At 39.8% G+C, this 17,303-nt stretch overlaps 1 protein-coding gene across 3 annotated transcripts; it reads right to left on the minus strand.

Annotated features, from left to right (window-relative positions):
* Positions 1–608: 608 nt before the first annotated feature.
* LOC129767906 (uncharacterized) lies at positions 609–15,440 on the minus strand. Of its 3 annotated transcripts, none has more exons than XM_055769178.1 (3): positions 15,323–15,440; positions 11,990–14,872; positions 609–11,877 (listed from the first exon to the last, which is right to left on the minus strand). In XM_055769178.1, exons 2-3 carry the CDS (start codon positions 14,756–14,758, stop codon positions 11,545–11,547), a joined length of 3,102 nt encoding a protein of 1,033 aa, XP_055625153.1. In that variant the 5' UTR covers positions 14,759–14,872; positions 15,323–15,440; the 3' UTR covers positions 609–11,544. The 3 variants fall into 3 exon arrangements, with proteins under 3 accessions (XP_055625153.1, XP_055625154.1, XP_055625152.1); XM_055769179.1 differs by lacking the exon at positions 15,323–15,440 and having other exon boundaries at positions 609–11,434; positions 11,500–11,877; positions 11,990–15,007; XM_055769177.1 differs by lacking the exon at positions 15,323–15,440 and having other exon boundaries at positions 11,990–15,007.
* Between the last annotated feature and the right edge of the window lie 1,863 nt (positions 15,441–17,303).

A 17,303-nucleotide genomic window follows, 5' to 3' on the forward strand; every position in this document is an offset into this window, starting at 1 on the left:
ATACAGAGTTGAACTTTTGAATTATTCATTCAAAAATTGTTGCTCATCCGACAGCCAACCCTGGTCCCCGAACGACCCATCGATCTACGTTTTGACAGTTTGCAAATTTATCACATTTATTTAGGATACGACGACGCGCAATAATTAGTGCTGTATATCTTAAGGTAGTGGTTTGCATATGCGCACCAGCAGAAAAAAAAACCTTACACAGCCCTGTATCAATCGATTGTCGCCTGTCCGGCCGGGGTTCATATTCTGATTGAGCGGTAAATCGCTTTCATCTTTCAATCAGCTGTCGGATGAATGATGCAGGAGGGAGCGGGTGCGAACGAGGGAACGTAATATTGCTAATAAGATGTAAACGTTTGCTCCAGTTGTGGTTTGACTAATACCACCTAGGTTGTCCATTTATCTCAAGCCACACCGACGGTATTGACGACGACGACGACGACCACGATCGACAATTGCTGCGCTGAAATTTGATACATTTTGGAACGTGCGCACCGGTGCGGCTAGATTCCAGGCAGATCTGTGATTGACGGCGACTTGGACGGGTTCGAAGGGACATTCTTTCCACAATAAAGCGAACGCAAATTAGCTGCGTGCCAATGTCAGACAATATTTTATTTGCAATGTTAACAATTTCACGATTTATCTAGAATTTTGCAGCCCGACCAGTGCCTGCCTCTGCTCGTTTTGGTGTGATGTTACGTTTAGACTAATAACGGGTGAATAAATACGGATGGGTAAATATAAGTGTACATTCGTCTCCTAGCCTCCTAGCTAATCTGCCTTTGCTACTTAACATTAACCTATATCCGCCACAGCATTCTGGAAACACTTGCTACCGATAATTACAGCTAATCACCAATTGCCAATTACCTGCTATTAAGCTAAACGAAGGGAATCTATCCCATCACGCTCATTGCGAAACACAATCAGCTGCAATTGTTCCTAGAACACCTGACGGCTACAGCATCCTCTAAATAGATATGGTATATCTTAAAGAGCATCACAATTTAAAAGAATATTAAAATAGAATAAATACATGGAACACATTGAATTCATCGTATCCTATAGTATACCAGAGAATACTGCCCGGTAACAACCGGAGAAGGAACAAAGGGTGAAAAAAATAGTGCGAGAGAGACCTTAGTCTAAAATAAATATGAATGCTCTTATTGGAAGGTGTTTAGGAATATAAAATTCTATGCTTATATGTTTTGTGTAAGTGTGATTTTGTTTCTACTAACTTCAAATACTTTCTAAGTTTCTTTTATCTCACATGTAATTTTTTTTTCTGTACCTCTTAGTCTTGATGATCTACAGAAGACACAAAGTTTTTTTATTTTGTCTAAGAACACTAAATGACGCTTGGGACAGGAAAACCAATCTAATTAAGCAAATTTCGGTGATTTGAACTTTAAATAATCAACGCTGATGCATGAGCCGGTTAATGTGCGATTCAATTAGAACTTTACGTTCCGTCAACGTTTCAACCAACTCACACTTGCAGTCTATGCTTGCAGCAGTACCGTCACGTCAAATGTCAAACGAATGATTTATTTAATGTTATTCGTGATGTCGCCACTTACAACACTTTTAAATTGCAACGTCCTCTTTCGAATCAAAAGCCCTAGAATCAGTTCCAAGTTTAGGAAAAAATCAATGAAAATCATTGAATTATATTATTTCAATGCTTAAACTCCGTAGTCCCGACCCTTATTCAACAATAATAATATACAGACTTTTTTCAAAGCTAGTCGCAAATGATTTGGACTAAAATATATGTTGGCATAAAAAATACAACCAAGATCAAAACAAAAGCCGAAACACATTACAATTCGCTAATCCCTAAACGGTTTAAATTCATGAAAACTGGAAGAACTTCCTTTTTTCTCATACATTTGTTCTGCCGATTTGTGTGCTGACCCTACCCGTATTTCGAATGCTTATAACTGGAACATTTCTCAACAGATCGGGAAGATGTCTGAATCAATTGATAAGAAATATTTCTACGCGTCTATCACAATTAATAAAATATTATTTTTCATGAGATGAACAATTGAATAACTGTAAGATGTCAAACGTTATCTAAACGCCCTAACTGACAAGTTTTGATTGACTCGATTTACGTTTTCCCCAACACAGACTTCAAAATCGATGTACCTGTGGAAATCCTCTCTGCAAATATACATGCGAGTAGTGATCCCCGATTTTTTTAATTAATCGTTCATCCACTAATCGAATACTTTTCAGCAGTTTGTTATTCGATACGATTAATCGCTCCAAATAATCGATTAATCGATTAATCGTCACACTGAGAGAAATAATTAGTTAAACCACTTTACTAGATTATGTAACTTTTCCAATGATCATTTGTTAGATTTTCAACAATTTTCCTGTTTTAACTTTATTTTACATTTCGTTGTTTGTTGATATATCTAATTACAGGTCACAATCGCATCTAAAGCGACACTGTGTGGTGCCTCGGTATGTCCAATTAGAGGAAAATCACTGTACATACATTTATTTAAAACTTCTCATCATTCTGCCACATGAATAAACAGCATCGAAGGACCATTTTGGATCAGTTAATTTATTCCGACTCTCATTCATTCTTTCTGCTCCTTCTTATCGGTCATGGCAGCAAACTGACAAAGGCAAATTAATAGAAACATTGTGGATTTAAAAATGAGCGTTGTTTCTGTTTGTTGTCACACAAATAAAAATTATTAATGAGTAAGAGTGACAGGAAGAGAGAATGAGTCGCCTTACTCTTCTTCGGTGAATTTATTCACCTGAAGTAGTGCTGCAGCCAACTTAACTCTTTGTGGTCGTTTGTCTGTTCTCAGCCACCAAAGCAAGAAACCAGGCTAATTTTTTTTGGGCAAACTTGTACCGGATTCGAAGAATGAGATCGTTCAGTGTGGATGAGACGAAGGCGAGCCATCGGTAGGCCTGGTTAGATTCTTGACAGATCAAGGATTGAACCATCAAGTGTAAAAAACACGGGTTATTTCGTGATCCATCCGTAACAGACGGAACGTGAAACACGAGAAAACTGGTGAGCGGTCTTTAATATGTTAATACATATATATAGTTCACAACAAAAATTAAAAAAAAAATGTTTATTTTTCATAATATTGTATGTACCACTGTTTTTTCAAGAACAAATAATTCCGACCAGTACGACACCCATTTAATACGACCGTAAAGGGTTATGTGTTTTCTGACTAATGCAAAAATCACCAGTATTTAATATGTTGAATTTACTCTATTCATAGCAGTTATACAGCCATATAGTGGATATAATGGTTCTCAGATTTTCGTGAAAAGTAGTAATTTTGTTCTTGGTGCCAAACACGCTGTATATATGAATATTTTTTTGGTTGAAAGCTGAAGCTTTTACATATCATATCAAAAATTCAGAGACAAATCATAAAACGAAAGAAAACACATCTGATTTTTAAATAACGTAAAAAAAAACTCAGGATACAAGAAAAATATCAAATAAAAAAAGTAAAAAAAAAGACGGGTGGGTAATGTCGCGGACATAACCGGAGAGACGTAGGATTACACCAAGGGGTGTCCATTATTCGAATATCAATTAGCACAGCTCCCAGAATGAGCAGCTTTTCATGTACAGAAAAAAATCAAAGGAAAAAATAAAACCTCAGCACTCAGCAAACACTCAAACGTTTAGATTCAAATACGAAAAAATCAAAATTTGTCGTGCAAATGTCGTGCGGTGCAAATATTGTAGGAGTTATTGTTCAGCCGGCGACGAATACACAGTTGATGGCAAGCATATCGTTACAGGAATTTACCGTCTGGTATCGTGATATAATTGGGCTTTGCACTCCTCATGAATAATTATGTTCTACTAGTCAAGTCCTTCATTTGATACCCATATCGATGGGGTTTAAAGAAAATATGTAATCCGCCATTTTGTGGTGGCAGCCATTTTGGTTTTGCATTTTTCATAATTAACTATGACTTCCACCAGTCAATCCCTTTCATTTGAGGGGCTTACAATGAAAGGGGTATAAGTGATTTGATCGATTTCTCTACATCGACTCTCTCTTTGGCTCATAACTTAGCTGCAAATACATTCCCAGCTGTATTTACCAACGTGGAAAATAGGTCAGAACCTCATCTATCGGATTCTATAGCAAACTTAAATTGGAAAGTTTTTGCAGTTGAGTTATTAACTAAATAAAAAGTTGATGAAGAGAAAACGATCAAGTCACTTACACCCCTTGTATTCTGAGCCCCTCATTTGATACCCTTATTGATGGGGCTTTTAGAAAATATGTAATTCGCCATTTTGTAGCGGTCGCCATCTTGGATTTTCAAGATCATGAGATTCAAGATCCAAATTTCAGATCAACCGGTCAACAGGAAAGGGGTCAAATTTCAATTAATGTGGTACCGCGCCATAGACAAAGATGTTACATACAAACATACAAATATGTCACAACTAAAAAAAACCGTTTAAAAACTCCAGCATTCTATCAAATCGAGCGCTATTAGCCACTCATTCACCCGGCGCGACGCTTCCACCGCTTTTAACACAGTTCGATAGGCTCTGCTGCTCCACATCCCATTGAAACTCCTGTCTCTTACTCTTGCGGTATCGCACCGCATACATTCCCGGCAAATGCAGCGATATCTCTTTTGCTGACAATCAATTTCAAGATATCGTCCATCCTGCTTGGCGTCCGATGATAGAATGTGGCCAAGCCCCACCATCGCTCACTTTATATAGCCATATAGTTAACGTTGTAGCGATCGCCTATATTTATTTATAATCCCTTTTTTGTCACCCTCCTTCACCTTGTCCATACGTTTCGCTCGTCCCGTGGTTGCTTGTAATGAATAGATGTTTGCTGCGGGAGCGTAGACAAAATGTATGGGAAAGTAGGGAATTCTTTCTTCCAATTTTGCATCAATTTGAACGTTATATGAGCTGAAAAACCGTAATGTGTAGCATTTAAACAATTGCTGAGGATATTTCCTATCAATGTGTTTATTTGGAACCAAAATCCATTCATTAATTGAGGAGGTATTAGCGTTCAAAAACTGAACACTTTTCACACCGAAATATTGAAATAGGCCCCAATATTGAAAGGTTAGACGTAGTCCTACGTCAAAACCTTAAATGAAACGGCTTAATGTACTAAAAACTAGAAAATAATTAGGCAAGTAACAGTTAGTAGTTATCACATCCCTTCCTTCATTAACCTATGGCAATGATGAGACTAGAATAAAATCGTTACATCGTCATTTTCAAACAAGTTTGAAGATGATGAATTGGAGGCTTCACTCGATCAAGATCCGTAACAAACGCAACAAGAACTTGCAGATACATTTGGAGTAGCTCAGCAAACCATATCCGATCGTTTAAAATCAATGAGAATGATTCGAAAGATAGGACATTGGGTGCCGTATGAATTGAGGCCATGAGACGTCGAAAGCCCTTTTTTCAGGTGCGAACAACTGTTCCAACGGCATAAAAGAAAGGGTTTTTTGCATCGCAACGTTACTGGCGATGGAAAGTGGGTCCATTACGACAATCCTAAACGTTGGGCAACGTATGGATACCCCGGCTATGCATCAATATCGACGGCCGCGCAGAATATTCATGGCCAGAAGGTTATGCTGTATATTTGGTGATACCAGCTGGGTGTAGTGTACTATGAGCTGCTAAAACCGAATGAAACCATTACGGGGGACCTCTACCGACGACAATTGATGCGTTTGAGCCGTGCACTGAAGGAAAAAATACGCCACAATACGAGTAAAGACACGATAAAGTTATTTTGCAGCACGACAATGCTCGGCCGCATGTCGCGAAACCGGTCAAAACATACTTGGAAATGCTGAAATGGGAGGTCCTATCCCACCCGTCGTATTCTCCAGACCTTCTTCTTCTTCTTATATGGCACTAACGTTCCTAGAGGAACTCCGCCGTCTTAACGTAGTATTACTTGCGTCATTTTCATTAGTACTTCGTTGAGATTTCTATGCCAAATAACACGCCTTGAATGCATTCTGAGTGGCAAGCTCTAGAATACGCGTGACCACAGTGCAAGTCAGAGGAAATTTCTTTGAAGAAAATATTCCTCGACCAGAACGGGAATCGAACCTGAACCCCCGGCATGTTAGGTTTGACGCTAACCGCTCGGCCACGGGAGCACAATCTCCAGACCTTGCTCCGTCCGATTACTACCTTTTTCGATCGATGCAACATGGCCTGGTTGACCAGCACTTCTCCAATTTTGATGAAGTCAAAAATTGGATCGATTCGTGGTTAGCCGACAAACCGGCCGATTATTTCCGCAAAGGAATCCGCCAATTGCCAGAAAGATGGGAAAAAGTTGTGTCTAGCGATGGGCAATACTTTGAATTTGTAACCATGTTTGCAGAATAAAGCATTAATTTTAAAAACGAAGAAACTCACCGGTATTCCTATTACTTTTTTATGTTCTTGTTTTTAGTACACTATCTGTATGATTAGTACACTTCTCTACAATAAAACCATTCAACGTTTTTTTAATTTCTTACCTAATTTTCTTCGGAATATTTTGATGATGTACTGTGTTCTATTAGTCAAGTCATTTCATTCGATACCGATATTGAGGGGATTACAGAAAAATACGTACACCTTTTTGAATTTATGTTGTTCATAATGTAGTGTGTTCTCCAAGTCAAGTCATTTAGCCATTTTTTACCGGCGGATGAATTGAATTTTTCAAGATAATCGAATACACAGTATTATAATAACAGCAGAGATAAAGGTTTGTTCCAAATTTCAGATCAATAAGTCAAAAGGAACAGGGTCAAATTTTTATTAATATGGGACAACCCTACAGACATACAAACAGATCAAGTCGAATGAATCCGTTTAAAAATATGATTTATTTTGTTACAGAGGCCTTCACGTATTTATATATGTAAATAGCTGGGATCTACTGGTCAATCCCCTTCACTACCCATTTTGATGGGGCTTGTTTTGAGAAAATATGTAATCACCCATTTTGGTGGCCATTTTGGCTTTGCATTTTTTTTAAAATAATTGTGTTCTACTGGTCAATCCCTTTCATTTGATACCCATATTGATGGGGTTTTGAGAAAATATGTAATCCGCTATCTTGTGGTGGCGGTCATTTTGGATTTGCATTCCTCATAGCGGCCGCCATCTTGGATTTTTAAAATTATGAAATACGTAGTCTTGTAATGACTGCAGAGATAAAGGTGTGTTCCAAATTTCAGATCAATCGGTCAACAGGAAGGGGTTCAAATTTCTATTAATGTGGTAAAGCGCTACAGACAGAGAGATATGTTCAATCAACAATGGTGTGTGGGGTTTCTTTCGTTTCCATCGGTTTCGATAAGCAGAACACTTTGAACCTCAAATGTCATTTTAAAGAAAGGTGGCGCATTAGTAATAGTGATCGCTTCATACATAGCTGACTGCGTTTGCCCTGCCGCTCTTCAAGATACAGAAAAGCGTTTGAATGACTGCGGGTTCAGATGAATGGTTTGAACCCGGTATTCATTACTGCTTACTTCGTAGTATTGTGTTGCGTGCGGGTTGTGTGATATAGTCAAGTGTAGCCATAAAATTACATTCTTCCCGTTGGAGATGTTTCACCCAAACAGCAAAGAAAATAAGAATATTTGGAATAATATCCATGCTACAAATATAAAATTCGGATTCTGTCGGATTCGGATTCGGAGACTGTCTACCTGTCTTATGAACAGTTTGAACAGACGGACGAGCTGCCACTGTGAATCGGTCCAGTAGTTCAAAAGTTATGAATTTCATTTTTGTAGAAAACGCCTCTCTGATTTTTGGGTATGTTATGTAAAAAAACGCTCAGCTTGTAAGAAAAAATATAAAGCAATATAAAGGGTGTTTCACATCAAATTGCATCACGGAAAAAACGCTGTAGAAATTTAGTTTTTAGGAATTATATCTTCAGCTTTCGCTTATAATCAGATAAGAGTGTATAGATCACGTTGGCCATGCTTCACTGTCAATTTTTCGTAAATTTGGAAAAATGTCGTCGAACGAAAAAGAGCGTCGTGAATTAATCCTGTGCACTCATTTCGAGAATCCGGAGTTGTCACATCGGGACATCGGTAAGATGCTGGGAATCGTCCAATCCACGGTCAGCAGAGTACTAAAACGATACTTCGAGAACCTACCCATCGACCGGAAGGTGAAGAACGGCAAAAATGGATGCTCCGTCAGTGAAAAAGATCACAAGCTCGTAGTTAAGCAGTTTAGACGTGATCCGAGAAGTTCGGTCCGGGATGTCGCCAATAAGCTGAATTTGTCAAGTTCATTCGTCCAGCGGACCAAGCTGCCGGGCCTGTTGTTCTTCTCCGCAGAGGACAAATTCAGCGTTCTGGAGGAGATTCGCAAGCAGAAACTATCCAAGTTTGCCAAAAAGTACATGGTCTGGCAAGCGATCTGCTCTTGTGGAAAGCGGAGCGCCCCCTTCGTGATGACCGGCACGGTAAACGGGCAGGTTTACCTTAAGGAGTGCCTACAGAAGCGCTTACTACCACTATTGAAGCAGCACGAGGGCCCGACCATCTTCTGGCCGGATCTCGCTTCGTGCCACTATTCAAAGGACGTGTTGGAGTGGTACGAAGCCAACGTGCCAAAGGAAATGAACCCGCCCAACGCGCCGGAGCTTCGCCCAATAGAGAAATATTGGGCGATTATGAAGCAGGCCCTCCGGAAGAACCCAAAAGTTGTCAAATCGGAGGCGGACTTCAAGAGAAAATGGATTTCTGTTAAAAAAAAACTACAACCTGACGTTGTACAGAACCTTATGGACGGGGTAAAGAGGAATGTGCGAGCATACGGGCTTGGGCTCGAAGTATGAATAAAAAGAAAATGCCAAAAGTTGTTTAATAGTTTTTACTTTACTGTCTAAAATTTTCAAAAGGATCGGTCTACTGGGCGAATTTCTACATCGTTTTTTCCGTGATGCAATTTGATGTGACACACCCTTTACCGCTCGTGATCCCAAGACCATGTAAACTATAAAAAAACAAATACAATCAGTAATAACAAAAACAATATCTCAGCAAATGCAATATTAGATTAGTTCATAAGCTTCAATTTGATATATCGATAATCGAAATCAGTCCAGTAGTTCAGAGCTTAAGGCATTTTTGGAAAAAAAAAAAAAAGGGAAAAAGTTGATTTTCCAGACCCTAAAATGGAAATGGACATCCCAATGAAAGAATAAAAAAATACTGGTCTAATATCTTGCGATAAGGAACAAAATCTCCACTTTTTTCGGAAATCTGAGATCGGTTCGGCATCTTCTTCTTCTTCTTCTTCAATAGCACTAACGTTCCTAGAGGAACTTCACCGTCTCAACGTAGTATTACTTGCGTCATTTTTATTAGTACTTAGTTAAGATTTCTATGCCAAATAATACGCCTTGAATGCATTCTGAGTGGCAAGCTCTAGAATACGCGTGATCACAGTGCAAGTCGGAGGAAATTTCTTTAACGAAAAATTCCCCCGACCAGAACGGGAATCGAACCCGAACACCCGGCATGTTAGTTATGACGCTAACCCCTCGGCCACGGGAGCACATGGAATTGCTGTATATTAAAGTGCCAATGTATGTAGGGTAAAAAAAATACCTTCGATGATTCTCACGAAAAACTACTCTATGCAAAATATCAGCTCAATCATTTACTAGTGTCGCACAGCCTTGACGGCTTGCCTTGAGTCAGGGTTTTTTGAAAACTTTTGGACTAATGGTTTAAGGTACATGAAGTCGGGGTTTTCAACAAAAAAGTTTAATGCCAAACATGCAAAGTGCATGAAATGTCGAGATTTCATGATTTCACGGTTTTCATAAAACTAATATTTTCAAATTTGTCAGTTCTTTAACCTTTAGACACGCCGAGTCAAGGCACTCAAGGCAAATGAAACATCGTGCTGTGATATTTCAAACAGCGGTAAATTCAAATCGAAAGCGGGGCAATTCCTGAGACTGTTAGGCGAGAATGCTGATGAACTGATGCTGTGTACCTTCTCGAAATGATCTGCGAACAGATTTGCCAATCCTTCCGGGGAATCAGCACTATTACCGTTAAAAGTCATCTCGGCTGGGATTTGAATTCTTCTGATTGAGAATGAACGTCCAAAAATAGAAGGGGTTTCACTTCGCAGCCGTCTCCAGGTGGGCGATGTAATTCCGAAATGATGCGGTCAGAATTTTGTGATAATGAGTCTCAAAATTTGCGGATTTGCGGCGTTACGCAGGTGCCGCAGCTCAGATGTCCACCAAGCGTAGGGATACCATATGATCGGAGTTAAAAATCAGGACACCAATCACAGTTACGATTATGACCAATTCTTTATCATTCTTTAAGATATAACGTGTTCATTTAAAAAATGGACAAAAAATGCCGGTTTTTCATGAGTTTCACCTTCACACACTGTCGAAACTACACATGCAGCATCAATCATAGTAACCCATGAGTCAGCAGAAAAAAAAATTGTCAAGTCGATTGTGAAGTGAAGTGGAGTGAAGTTTATTTCACACACCAAGTTCCCCAAGAAGGTGCTGCTGTGGCAGACAATCATCGAGAGGGGATGTCAAAGCCGCTCTTCTTTAGCTACGTACTGGCAGTGAACGGGGAAATTTATGGTACGAAGTGCCTGCCGAAAGTTGAGTCGGTAATCAAAAAATACCAGAAGGGCAAAGACTCGGTGTTCTAGCCGGATCTGGCGTCGGCCCACTACTCGAAGCGATCGTTAGATGAGATGGAGCGGCTGAATATCGATGTGATACCTAAGTCGGCGAACGTGTCCAACGTCTCCCAGCTGCGTCCCATCGAGAATTTCTGGGCAAACCTGAAGTGTAAGATCTACTCCAACAATTTTTTCGCGAAAACTGAGAAGAAATTGATAAATAAAACGAAGAAAGAACTCAAAAACATGCCTATACGCATGTTTTCGTCCGCCATGGCGAATGATCCAGTTCCGGAAAGCCGTTTTTAATGCAAACGTTAATATAGTTCAAACGCAAAAAAATTCCAACAAAAAAACACATACATTTGTTTACTTGTCAACATTCACGGTCACATTTGTATCATCGCAAATAATACTTCAGCGTATATACGCTGTCAACATTATTCCATCACAATAAATAATTAAAATAATGCTCATGCGAAATATAAAATCGTCTACAACTATGAACTCAAGATTGAACTGCTATCTACCCGGGTAGGGGGAAAACCCGTTGGCAGCTTCGAATTTTTTACAAAATAAAACTTGTTTGAAGTCATCTGTACTAATCAACTGCTCTAAAGTAGTGTACCTAATCACAGTTCCATAACCGAAAACCTCTCCAGCATGCTACTCAATTAATCATAACTTTCAAACCTGTTGAGAGTACGTTAATGAACAACAAAGGTCAATATAAATAAGCAACAAAGAAAGATGTATACCAAATCATCTTTTTCTCCTCCTCAGGCCTAAGGCCACGCCTAAACTCATCTGCTGTTGTAGGTCCCGTTGGTCGCATCCTGCAGTTCTTCCATCAACGATATCACGTGGTTTCTTTGCTGGCCATTATGTCTCACCACGGCGTTCAGATTGCTCATTTCTGCCCGCAAAGAGGCAACACATTCTTGCAGGGGACGCAACGAATAATGTCGAGGTCTGGAACATTCCTCGATCAATGTCCTAAGCGCAGCCTCGTCAATACTTGTTGGTGGTCGATGCTCGATTGATGGCGCGCATACAGCTGATTGTTCACCACTCTCTGACCCTAAACATGAAGTGGCACTGTTGGTACTATCCGGCTGGCTGCTGGATTGGATGGTCTGTAATGTGTGATCGAATTAGTTTGAAATAGGCTAAAGCTGTTCTACTAGTAACATCGAAACCAAGATGAGAAAAACGATTTTCAGACTTGCTTTACATTGATATTCCTACCTTCAAACTGCATTCCACCATCTCCATCATATTCGCTTTCAGCGCCCTAACCATCTCCTGCAGCTCGTACTTCTCCTGCTTCTCGGCGATAATTTCGTCACGCAGTGTTTGAATTTCGTCGAAGAACCGTTGCCTGGATTCGGTCAGTATCCGCTCAGACTCCTCAAACAGCTTGACCCTCTCCGAGGCGGTATCCAGTTGGATTTCACTCACTTGCAGCAGTGTCCGCAAGCAATCAATTTCCTCCTTGAGCTTCGTCTCGCTCAGCTGTTGGCTACCGATAGAATCTTGGAGCGAGTTTCGCTCACAGCTTAAATCGTCAACCATTTTTTGAGAGTCTTCCAGCTGAGCAGATTTCAATTTTAACATCGAACGAACTTCGTCCGTTTCCACACGATGCATTTCGGTGGTAAGTTTCAGGTTTTCAATGACTGTACTTTTATCGTCCGACGAAGACAGCGAACGTCTGAGTTCCTCTTCCAGTTGTTGTATCTTGCTTTCGCTAATTTTAAGAAGTTCCCTCAATCGACCATTTTCTTTATGAACGAATTGTTTGTCTCTGAGATCGGCGAAGATTCTTTGGAAAGATGCCCAGATGTTCTCGTCTGCAGTCAACAGGCAGTTGCCCTGCAAAACCAACATGAGTCGTGTTTTTTCTCCCTTCAGTTGTTGACATTCCTCAATGGCCTTTTCCAAATCTGCTTCCAGGAGAAGATTCCGTTCTCTGAATCTTGCCAATTCACACTGAAGAGAGGTCATCTTCTGAACATCGTTCTCCATCGTTTGCACCTGATGTTCGGCCATCTTTCTGGCACGACAGTGCTCCTTCACTTTTCGGAGCAGCGTCCGGTTATTGAGCTCATAACGCTTCAGCTTGTGTCGGGTTTCGCTTTCGATCACTTTCAGTAAAATTTTCAGCTCCTTCGTATCGTCTTCCGGGATCACATTGCCATGCTTTGGGCATTTGCCACTACTTTTCCCGCTTTTTTGTAGGGATTTGGAACTACCACTCACGCTAGGGGACATCCTGTTACTGCTTGTCACATCTTCCTCCAACTTCTTCTGCAGTTCCGCAATATCCTGCCTCAGCTTGTGAACCACTTCCTCGCTTTTGCGGAACTTCTCGTTATCCTCAGCATATTGACCCAGTTTCACCTCAAGGTTCAAGTTCGTCGATTGGATCTTCGTAAAGTTCTCCAGCAATTGGTCATAGCGATTCGCTGCCGAAGATTCATTCATCTTCAGCGCTGCCTCCAGGTCCCCGCGACATCGTTCCAGCTGCTGGTGGGAACGTTCCCGTAGGTCGTGATACTCACGTTGCAACTTTTCGAGCGCAAATTCCTTCACACCTAGCGTCCGTCGTGTGTTTTCAAAGTTTATCGATAAAACTTTTAGCTGTGCCCTCAAGTGATCTATGCTGACATCTAGGTCTCGTTTCGCGCAACCTTCACGCGCAATAGCTGTGTGCAATTCGCTGTTTTCTGCAAGCGCTTTGTCCTTGTCGGCTCCCAGCCTACTGTTTTGTTCCTTCAAGGATTGTATCGTTGAAAGCATTTCGCTCTCTTTGCTTCTAAACGTTTGAAGAAGTAATTCGTGATTAGTGATAGTATTTTTGAGCATTTGAACGGTTGACTGCAGTTGATCTATCTCAAGTTCATAATTCTTATTAGCTGACGTTAAATTCGTTATCCTATCTGACGCTGCTCTCAGCTTCAATGTGTATTCTTCTATAACAACAGCGGGAATGATTTCTATGCAATTGGAAGCTTCTATTAACCTCAGTTTATCAAGTAATTCCTCTTTTTCTCTGGAGGCTTTTCGTTCTACTTCCTCCGCACTACATATCACCTGATGCATTTGCGCTTTCAGACGATCACAATTGGCTTTTTCTGAGGCCACCTTACTCTCTAGTAATACATTATTTTCCTTCAGTTTGGCAATCACATTTTGGCACCCGTGTAACTCGTTCCGGAACCAACTCGCGGAGCTCTTGGTCGACTCTACTTCATTTGTAGCTTCTGCTAGGAGTTTCTCTAGCTTTCTCAGCTCGAGCGAAAGGTTCTCTTTATCACAATACTGCTCTGCAATTTTCTTTTTCAGGAACCCATTGGCTCGATCCTTGCAATCCAATTGGATTTGCAGCTGATCCAACTTGGACTGTAGGCTCAGCTTCTCTAAATTATTTTCTCTCTCGTTGGAAGAATGGTTTATCTCGACCGCTTGCTGCAACTGATTCCTAAAATCTTCAAGCTCTTGTTGTAATGATATGCTATCATCCACAACTCGTTGGTATTTTTTGTTCCACTCCAGCTCTACTTCGTGCCGAATTTCGTTCCATTTGTATTTATACGTCAAAAGCTCCGTTTTAGTCTGATACAGTTCGGTGTTTAATTGTACAAATCTTTGATGCAACTCGAGTCCACCGGAGCTCGTTCCCATTGGCTTCGCTTTGGAGCAATCCGAGAAGGAAAAATTACCCGAATCATAATTCGTGTAGCTCTCGTTTCCCAATCCTCTACTCGGAACGTCATGCTGCTCTGTCGTCAGTGACAAATCGACGGCATATGATTCTGTGGCACCCGAAAGCAAGCTCTCCGAATCGTCCATAATTTTTCTATACGGTGTACTATTTCTACTGTTCAGCAGCAACTTGTTGTGCCAAGTGGAGCCCCTAGCGGGTGAGACACCCGCTTCCTTCTCGGAGGAGCTGGTCTCCTGGATACAGACCGATTCCGACATAACTTCTCGTAATCCTTCTACGCACTCCATCTGTATCGTCGAATGGAAGTGAAAGGTAAATGCAGGCAGCTGGTTGCCCTCGATTCACTTTTCTGCTGCTGCCATCACAAAAAACCACCACGAGTCCATTTGGGTTACGTTCAACTGGAACCAAGATAACAATTAGTTATTCACTTATCATTATTATTATTGCACCAAATTCAAAAGAATTTAAAACACAACAAAAGTACGAAGCGGCATAGCGACTTCGTTCATTCTTCGGACCATGGAACGATAAGCTCGTACACCGACAGCAACGTAAATAGTATACCAGGTATCGAAGTAAATAAAATACCAGGTATATTACACCCCGTTTTGTTTATGTAGAGGTAGGTAAAGCAAAAAAAAGGAAAAATCAATTCTAAGACCAACGATTGAATGCATCTCTGTCTTTCCATCTCAACGACTAATCTATTGAAAAACGATGAAAAGATATCTTGATTGCTCCGTCACTTTCAGTTCTGCGATTTTTCCGGCATCGTGGGACGTAACATTTCGAAAGTAAACAAAAAGGGGATCACTATGATATTGAGGAAAGATCACATAAAACCTTACCTGCAATGAAAACCCGATACACTATCGTATTTGTCGTCAGATCAGCTTCGACTGTGTCACTTTTCCTTACTTTTCAAACAAGTAATACGCACAATATTTGAAAAACTTTACGACGTCGAACAAACTTTTATTTTTTTTAAATTAGCTTCTCCTTTGACACAGGCGATGTAACTCACCTGGTATTCTCTTTACTTTGACAGTTGACAGTGTATTAAAATTAGCTTCTTTGTATTGGCGGATGTAATATACCGAGTTGGAAAATATAAGGTGGGAAGATTTTCGAATCTGTGACGTCAGAGATTTTGTTTATGTATGTTACCTTTCTTAAAATAGGTAGTACACTATTTTACACTATAGAAAAGTATTTTTATTAAAAGTAAAATTAATCGGATTAAATGGACGAACTAGTTTTAATACTAGCGTTCAAAATCATAAGGGTTCAACTGACATTTTAGCCGAAACTGAAATTCCAGTATTATTAAGGTGTTCTGAATTTAATTACAATTTAATTTTACTTCTCGTCAAAATTTTAACTCCAGAATTATATAATTTGAACTTTTATCTTTCATCATAAAACAGCTAAAATGCAAATTACACAAACTACAGCATTCATTTCATTAAAGTTCAGTCAAAAGGCGGAAAATCAAGATCAATGCATAAGACTTTATTGAATATACTTCGGCTTTGTTTCTTTTTCGTTTCCTAAAATTTTTCCGTATTCAATTTCTTTTTAGGAGAAAAAAAAAGATTCAAATCGTGGCAGTTGGGTATAATTGTTGAAACCTATAAAAATAATTTCAATATTGCGAATAAACCTGAATTTCCTGAATTATCGATACCTTCGTCTCTCAGCTAAGTGTAGCAAGAATCTAACGACACAAAGTAATACAAGAATTCTGCAGAAGGGTGATCTTTCATGGGTAAACTCTGGTTCGACCAAAAACGTAAATGAACAAAGTCTGAATTACAACATCGTTTGTTCCTTTGATCGAAGAAACATTTGACAGTGCATGGAAAAGAGTTGCAATTTTTTTCATGTAAAATGCACTTGAAAAATAAATTTGATTGTCTCCGTTTGACCTAGATGGAGACGAAAAGTTTTCCGCTTGCGTCCAAGTTTTAGACGAACGAAGTGTTCACCACCCTAATTTTGAAAAAAGTAATTACAATTGCTGACGAGAGATAAACTTCCATGAAGCTTCTCTAAAATTCAAAAATAATAGACTTTAGAATACTGATTCTGATATAAGAGGAAATCAAAGAAAAAATAAACATTTTAATTCGCGACATGTCCGTTTTTTTAAAGATGAATGTAACATTTGCAAAAAAATATGTTTTGCAAATATGTAATTAATTTCTATATATTTTCATTCAACGTTATTCGTTGACACATTCAATTTTGTGACATTTGAGTAACTGACCGGTATGCCTGATATGTGAACTTCCTACCTTCCTGGCTGCTAATACAACTAAAGGTTGACACAACCAAAACCCGTGAATCTTCCCACCTTCTATCCTCCTTCTCGCTTTTACCTGGGTGTATGGCACGATTATCGCTATCTCACTCTACCTACCGGCACCGCCTATCTCACTATCCCTCTGCTGTGAAAGTTCATCATCGACATCACGATATGTCAGATGGTGGTAAATTCAGGGGTTAGACATCAATTGAATATAGGCTACCCAAAACCAAAACCCGTGAATCTTCCCACCTTCTATCCTCCTTCTCGCTTTTACCTGGGTGTATGGCACGATTATCGCTATCTCACTCTACCTACCGGCACCGCCTATCTCACTATCCCTCTGCTGTGAAAGTTCATCATCGACATCACGATATGTCAGATGGTGGTAAATTCAGGGGTTAGACATCAATTGAATATAGGCTACCCAAAATTAAAATCAATATGGCGTCATTTGTTTACCAACATACCATTTGCGAGGATTGAAATCGTTGAAATCACGGAGATAGTATGCTTTATTT

This window comes from Toxorhynchites rutilus, chromosome 2 (assembly GCF_029784135.1).
Source record: "Toxorhynchites rutilus septentrionalis strain SRP chromosome 2, ASM2978413v1, whole genome shotgun sequence".
In the NCBI taxonomy this organism is placed as follows: Eukaryota; Metazoa; Arthropoda; class Insecta; order Diptera; family Culicidae; genus Toxorhynchites; species Toxorhynchites rutilus.

Excerpts from the sequence above, each read along its gene's own strand:
- LOC129767906 (XM_055769178.1), bottom strand. The coding sequence starts at position 14,758 with ATGGAGTGCGTAGAAGGATTACGAGAAGTTATGTCGGAATCGGTCTGT. Across the intron at positions 11,878-11,989 it reads TGGTGGAATGCAGTTTGAAG|ACCATCCAATCCAGCAGCCA; the intron begins GTAGGAATATCA and ends CACACATTACAG.